Consider the following 7,446-nt stretch of genomic DNA (forward strand, 5'->3'; position numbering starts at 1 on the left):
AGTCAAATTATCGTCATATCAATGCCACCTCCCATTGCCACCATCGGGTCCCATTGTCACCATCGGGTTGGCAGACGGAAAACTACCGACGACCACCCGCCAGACCGCCCCCACAGCCCCATCATCTTCTTCAGACTTTCTGTCTATTTTTTTCTTTCTATTTTTTAATTTCTACAATCTTAAAATATATTTCCTTTCTCTTCATCAGATAAGATTTTAATACATAATTAAACAAATTCTTCAACAAAAACTTAAATGATTTGTTGAATTCATGATACTTCAACAAAAACTTAAATGATTTGTTGAATTCATGAACAACATAACTTGAATTAGTGATTTGTTCGATAGACATAGCAAAAAGTAACGACTTAAACTTTCAACCAAATAAATTATTGGGATGAATCACATACCAGTCTCTCATAAAGTTCCCACTTAAAACAATACAGTTACACTTTGTTGATAGCCTACTGCACTGCAAATATTGTATGAATATCACTCTGAAGTATGGTACAAAGAACGCATATCTTTCCAACAAAAAATTTATCATTTTGAACAGGTTTGTTTGGCCTAAATCTCAACCTCTATTTCTGAATGCTTCTTGTATCTTTGATGTACTATAGAACTTTGGTTTGTCTAGCTTGGCACACCTTATGTGCTTTTTTGGCTATATGTTTTATGTTAATACAAATTTAACTTTATAAGAAAATAAACATGTTGTTCCTCATGCTCCACTTCAAAATCAAAATTACCGATCATCAGTCATCAACTATCCGCTATCAGATAATTTTACCGAACAGAACCATAATAGATTATTAATCTTGGCAAAGCAGCCTTCTTTCGTGCCATATACATATCACATATATTTTCTTTTCAGCCAAGGAAAGAGAATAAAAATATGCTAAAATATATATAAATTTTCATATAAAAGGGTTATTAATTGAACCCAGTCTACCAACCTTTGCACTATCTACAAAAGAACATCACCTCAGGGCATCACGCTGAGGGATTAAAAGGTGGAAGAACCACATCTTTATCTCCTATAAATTTGTGTTGAACCACACCAAAAAAAATAAAAAATGAACATTATATAGACACTAAAAATCCTTCAACACTAACCCTCCGAGAGGCCGAGGACGATGACTTACGGCTTTCTTGCCTTTCGAGCTCTTCCAAAGAGAGAGTCGAACAAGCTCTAGGTGGGGGGATAGGCACGCCGGACCATCTTGGAGGAGAAACAGATGGCGGGGCTACAGATGGCCGTGAAGGAGAGAAACTCAACCTAGGTGCAGGGCATACGATACCATTAAGGCTCGGTGATCTAAACATTTCTTTTCCAGATGATGGTGCCGGTTCTTGAAGTGGGAACCTGCAAGAGTACTTCAAATCCTGTATCGTTTTGAGATGCTCGACAACAGTTCTCATAGTTGGTCGATCTGATGGCTCCTTTTGGAGACATCTTTGTGCAATGTCGGCTATTGTTCTTGCTGCTTTGGATGGAAAGCGGCCTTTGAGTTGAGGGTCCATGATCAATGATAAACGATAATTATCAGCTAAGAAAGGTTTGCTCCATTTGACTAAATTCCTCTCTTCCTTGGGGTGACGACTATCGAGATTCTTTCTTCCGGTAAGTAATTCCAGAAGAAAAATTCCAAAGCTCCACACATTGCTCTTTGGTGTGAGCATTCCTTTCTCCAGTGTCTCCATTGATAGGTTTCCAACAGCCTGAATAATAATAAAATTCGTGAATAAAACGAAAGTGAGCAAGAATTATGGAAACAATTATTCAGGATAAATAAATATGAAGATCCTAAGGTAGAGAACATTAGCTAAATATAATATTAGAATTACAAAAAAGACGGCTAAATCAAAGTACTTACAGATGAACTGCTTGAAATTTCTTCCTCGGGAATATGTCCGACACAACCATACCCGGAAAGCTTAGCACTGAAATCTTTGTCAATCTGTATGTTGGCTGTTGAAAATTCATTATACATTGCCTGCAGATATAAAGAGACATATCAACAAAGATAAAGATGCACACAAAATTGTAAAATTGGCCTGTGGAAACAATATACTAATGATGACATTCTTGAAATCACCCGGTCCATAACATGAAAAAATATATATAAATCTCGTCTTTTAGCACTCACTTGGTAACAGATAAAGCTGACATAACATAACAACACAAGGTTTCTTAAGTTCAATATATCCAATATGATTTACTAATTACCTGAAAAGGCCCTTCTTCATGCAAGAAAGTAAGACCTTGTGCAGCACACATTGCAATTTTCATTCTTGTATTCCAATCAATTGATGGTCCATCAGATCTACCATACAATAGGCGGTCCAAGCTTCCATGGTATAGCCTCTCATAGACCAACATTCTATGTTCTGAACTATCACGTGCATGAAATCCTAGTAGTTTACAAAGGTTTGGATGTTGCAAAGTTGCGAGAGTATTGACCTCGTTTATGAATTCCTTCGAGCCCTGAAAAAAGACAGATGATTTTAGACCACTTCAGAGAGGTTTTTTCAAGTCATTTAGAATCATTTTTAATGTCAAGAAAATCATAAAGTTAACAACACTAACAATTTGCAAGGATTTGGCAACAATAACATATTCATATGCATCGAGACATAACATAGTAAAGAGGATAGCAAGAACGGAGCTTAAACACTGTGTATGGCAAATTGAAGAGAAACTAGTGAAAAACTGAAAAGCAATCCAATTCCTTGGTTGCATTTATTGGTGAGTTCAACTAAAAAAAACATAAGGTTCAGAATATCACCTGAGATGATGGGTGAAGGCGTGTGACAGTGGCTTCAAATTTCTTTGAACTTGAAGGATCATCACCGAAGTAAGCTTTGTATATGGTGGATGAAAGACACTCAGACATGCATCGATCAGAAGAGAAATTGTGGCAAGCAGTAGCAACTTCCTCATACGGAAAATTCCTAAGTGAACCAGTAGGTGGAAGCGGCAAAGGTCCGGATGCATGTAGAGGACCACTAGCAGTTCCCAACTTAAAGCTGCCAATAGCTTTCAGTGTACTACCTCCCTGAGGAGATGGAAGAGGTAAAGGTTGTGGACTAGCAGAACGTTGTTCCTTCATTGATCCTCCTCCTCCTCCTCCTCGGTATCTTGACTCTTCTTGTTCCTCATACTCAATTGAGGCCAAAGCATCTTGATCTGCTGCATCAAGAGTTGATGGAGCAGATAATGCCCGTGCTCTATTGTTAGCAACTTTATTAACAGGTTGAATGGGTTTCACTCTGGTCCTAAAACTAGGAGGTGCAGACTGTAGTGAACGAGTAGGAGTTTGAGGTTCAGGAAGCACCGAAGGTGCATGGTCGTTATGGCTTATGCGTTTTACATAAGCAAATTGATCAGACTTCTTCTTCTTGCTCTTCTTTACCGTGAAACACCCCATCCTTTGTCCAGAACTAGGTTGTTGTAGAGAACTGTTTATCTCTGCATAAAAAGAAAATTGAACATAAATTCATTCTCATCAATATGATATAGGGACTTGATACGGTAACGCTTGAAGGAAAAGCAAGAAAACACGATAAAATTATAAAGCATGTGTGGCTCATATTTTCTCCTAAATTATGCCCAACCATGAATATAAAGCTTGTGAATCATGATCGATTATAAAAGTATGTATACAAAAAAGAACAATTTCTTCCCTTTCATTTCTATGAACATAACTTCTCGTCGACACTATTAGAAAAAAGTGTCGACAACAACTCTAATTTATGCCGACAGTCCTGTGTTCCTAGCAGCTGTCCACGACAGATCAGCAGCGTTTCTCAACTCTAACAAACTCAACTACCAATATCGACAATGCCAAATCATCCAACCACCGCCAATGACTTATCCTCAATGGAGCATCCATGTAACCTCATGCCCCTATAATTGGGAGGCACTTGATTTGACAATGCCCCTAAACACTTATAACAAAGACCATCTTTGCAGACACAGAATTAAGATTCCTATGGTTCCAGAACAATTCGTGCGCTATTTGGTATTTGATTCTAGCAAGAAAAACAATTCTATGTGATCTATATTCTGGAGAAAGGACTCTGAATGAAAAAATGAACCGAATCGCAGTTCATGTGATTCGATTCAAATTATCAAGTGCATAACTACTGATATATGTGCATCAATATTTCATCATTAATTTTCAGTAAATGTCCAATTTGATTTTCAATTTTTGTCTGAATTATAGCTTCTCCTGTGAGCATAACTTAAATCCTTTCACCCCAATTTCATTTTAAGGAATAACTTGTTCAGTTCAGCCTCATAAATTTTATTTCCAACTCGCGTATCCATAAAATTCCAAGGTAGAAAATCAATTCAGATCCATAAAATTATACATAAACCCATATATTCAATTTAGTTTCACTATAAACAAGAAAAAAAATCCAAGGTGGAAAATAACATCCTAATTAATAACTTTCTCAAAAAACAATAAAAAAGGACATATTACAAACAAAAAAAACAGAGATTGAAGAAAATCATCAGAAAAAAAAAACATAAAATTCCAAAGCAAAATGGAAACACTGAAATTGAACGAACCTGGTGGAGAAATGGGAGCTCATGCAACTCAAACTGAAGCGATTCAAACGCAAAAAAAAATGGTAAAATCGAAAAGAAAAAAAGATTGTGGTTTGAATTGGTCGATAATAACCACCTTATCGAGTCAAAGAAAGCAGATTGGAAAAGCTGTGAAGTGAAGATTTCAGAGAGAGAATGAAGAATATTGAAGTGAGGAGAGAGAAGAAGAAAATGAATATTAAGAGAGAGAAAATGAGCAGTGGTCAAACCTACCCAATACCCAAATTTATTTATTCATTAAAATAATGTTTTGTTTCATTAAACACCAAACACAAGATCTGCTTTATTTTATTTTATTTTGGGATCTTTACAATTTTGCCCTTTTCTTTGCTTGTTTGATTTGGCTTTTATTTTTGGGTTTTTGTGTTGAAAATGAGTTTGAATGCCCTCGGTTTTGTTATTAATCACAAATGGATTGGATTGTTTGTTTCAACTTTGACCAACTTAGTTGTCTTTATGAGCTTCTTTGACCGGTCAATTCTTTATGATTTGTTAGTTTCTTTTTTAATTTTTTAATCATATTATGGTATTGTGGGAAAAATGATAATGCCCCTTTCGCTGTAAGTACTCTTTTCGGGTATTATGGAAAAATTAAATTTCATTTTTTTTAATTTATTAAACAGTTGATAAATAAATTAGATAGCCTTAAATTAAATTAATATTTTCAATGCAATATGAAATCCAATATCATAGCCTTGAGATGTAGTAATCAACAATACGAACGATTTAAAGTTTCAATCTAACTCAATTAGAATATTAAATAGACAGTAGATGAAACGAATACCTAAAATAATCAATATGTTTATTGAATGAATTAGGAGTTGAATAAAATTAATATTTTCAATGCAATAAGAAATCTAATATCATAGCCTTGAGGTGTAATAACAACAAGAACGATTTAAAGTCTCAATCTAATAAAACCTAAACTTACAAACGAACTCGCTATCAAGCCTCTCTGTCTTTTACACAATAACTGAAGTTGAACTCTTGTGAAATTTTTACTCTAATTTGACTTAAATCTTCCAGCTCCAAGAATGTTGTTCTAATCTTTTATTTTGCAATGTTCGTTGAGAGAAGAACCCCATTCCTTTTTGGTGAATTTGAGAGAAGAACCTCATTCATTTTTGGTGAATTTGAGAGAAGAACCTCCGATCCTTGTACTGTCTAAAAATGAGAAAAAATTTAACTCTGACTACAGGCTTCCATACAACTCTACCAAAGTAGTCTTTGAGAGAAGAACCTCATTCCTTTTTGGTGAATTTTTTCGATCTCAACCACAACCACGCACATAGATGCAAATCCCTGAAATCCTCGAGAAATCTTCAAAGAAAATATTAATAACAATAACGATCCTCCTCACAAATCTCACACCCTAAGATGAGAGTTTAATCTAAATGACAATGGATAATGTAAGAGGGTGAAAATGAAGATATTTTGTTTGCAAAACTCAAAACAAGATTCAAAATTCTTTTTGAAAGTTGAGAGAAAACGGGTGTTGTGAGTTGTAAATCATAATGTGGATGTGATGTGTATGTTATAAACATTATGAATGAGATTTGAGAAAAGGTTTATATATATATATATATATATATATATATATATATATATATATATATATATATATATATATATATATATATATATATATATATATATATATATATATATATATATATATGGGAAATGCTAACTTGTGCCAAGGGCACATGTTAAGAAACCCACAAATAGAAAATTTGTTTTGGAAAAATAAATAAAATTATTAATGATAAGTTTCTAATAAATTCAATACACATTTTCCAAGAATTTGTTTCTATATTCATCTTTTAACTTGTGCCCCAAGGGCACAAGTTAGCGTTTATATATATATATATATATATATATATATATATATATATATATATATATATATATATATATATATATATATATATATATATATATATATATATATATATATATATATATATATATATATATATATATATATATAAAAAGAGAGAGAGTCCAAAAATGAGAAAAAAATGTTATTTGATTCGAGTCACATGCAAAGGGTATGAATTGAGTCAAGAGACTAAATAATTTGAATCGAAATCCAAGATACAAGAAAAGTTGCTTCTATGATTCGAATCAAGCTTTTTATGATTCGAGTCACGTGATTCAAATCAACAAAAACTCAAATTGAAATCAGACTCACATAACCATAATCCAAAATTACGTAAAAAATTAGGTGGAGAATTTTATTTTTTTAATTCAAAAATTAGAATCTCTCTAATTTATGGGGAAAAATTGTATTAAACGATGGTTTTAGAGGATTTTAAATATTTAAATAAATTATTTAAATATAATTTATATTATTATAATATTTTCAAAATAAAAATATAATAATAAATAATATTTTATTATTTTACACAGAAAAAATTAAAAATTTATATATTCTTTTAAAAATTTATTTTTCAAAATCCTCCCAAATCCTCTTTTCAAATTCTCAAACAAAATCATATATTCGGAAAATGAAAACATCTTCCTCTAAGAAAAGATCATGAAAACATCTCCATACTAATATTTTGAGCAAAGGACCTTTTAGACATTTCATTACATATTCATAGTTATAATGATTGGAATACGAAATTATGTTGGTGGATCCATGACCCATTTGGTAATTTCATGATGCTCCACGATTTTCAACGAAATTCAGCTTGATTGATGGTGACAGGCCGGTCAAAGAAATAAAATCATTATACTACTCCTTCATTCACACTCCTTCATATTATAATAATAAATAATAAAAAAAATTGAATTATTTTAAAATCAAATTATTGACTTTATTC

General features: G+C 32.7%; 1 protein-coding gene and 1 long non-coding RNA gene across 2 annotated transcripts; both read right to left on the minus strand.

Annotated features, from left to right (window-relative positions):
* Nucleotides 1–894: 894 nt before the first annotated feature.
* LOC127127305 (probable serine/threonine-protein kinase PBL18) lies at nucleotides 895–4,859 on the minus strand. The gene is made up of 5 exons (XM_051056452.1): nucleotides 4,580–4,859; nucleotides 2,790–3,472; nucleotides 2,231–2,488; nucleotides 1,878–1,997; nucleotides 895–1,722 (listed from the first exon to the last, which is right to left on the minus strand). The coding sequence occupies exons 2-5, from the start codon at nucleotides 3,429–3,431 to the stop codon at nucleotides 1,084–1,086; spliced, it is 1,659 nt and encodes a 552-aa protein (XP_050912409.1). The 5' UTR covers nucleotides 3,432–3,472; nucleotides 4,580–4,859; the 3' UTR covers nucleotides 895–1,083.
* A 544-nt stretch (nucleotides 4,860–5,403) lies between these two features.
* On the minus strand, nucleotides 5,404–6,146 carry LOC127129198 (uncharacterized). The gene is made up of 2 exons (XR_007806217.1): nucleotides 5,765–6,146; nucleotides 5,404–5,731 (listed from the first exon to the last, which is right to left on the minus strand). It is a non-coding gene; the product is annotated as an uncharacterized LOC127129198 (long non-coding RNA).
* Between the last annotated feature and the right edge of the window lie 1,300 nt (nucleotides 6,147–7,446).

The sequence above is a fragment of the Lathyrus oleraceus genome, chromosome 3 (assembly GCF_024323335.1).
Source record: "Lathyrus oleraceus cultivar Zhongwan6 chromosome 3, CAAS_Psat_ZW6_1.0, whole genome shotgun sequence".
Lineage (NCBI taxonomy): Eukaryota > Viridiplantae > Streptophyta > Magnoliopsida > Fabales > Fabaceae > Lathyrus > Lathyrus oleraceus.

Excerpts from the sequence above, each read along its gene's own strand:
- LOC127127305 (XM_051056452.1), bottom strand. The coding sequence starts at position 3,431 with ATGGGGTGTTTCACGGTAAAGAAGAGCAAGAAGAAGAAGTCTGATCAA. Across the intron at positions 1,998-2,230 it reads ATGAAGAAGGGCCTTTTCAG|GCAATGTATAATGAATTTTC; the intron begins GTAATTAGTAAA and ends TTATATCTGCAG. Across the intron at positions 1,723-1,877 it reads AAATTTCAAGCAGTTCATCT|GCTGTTGGAAACCTATCAAT; the intron begins GTAAGTACTTTG and ends ATTATTATTCAG.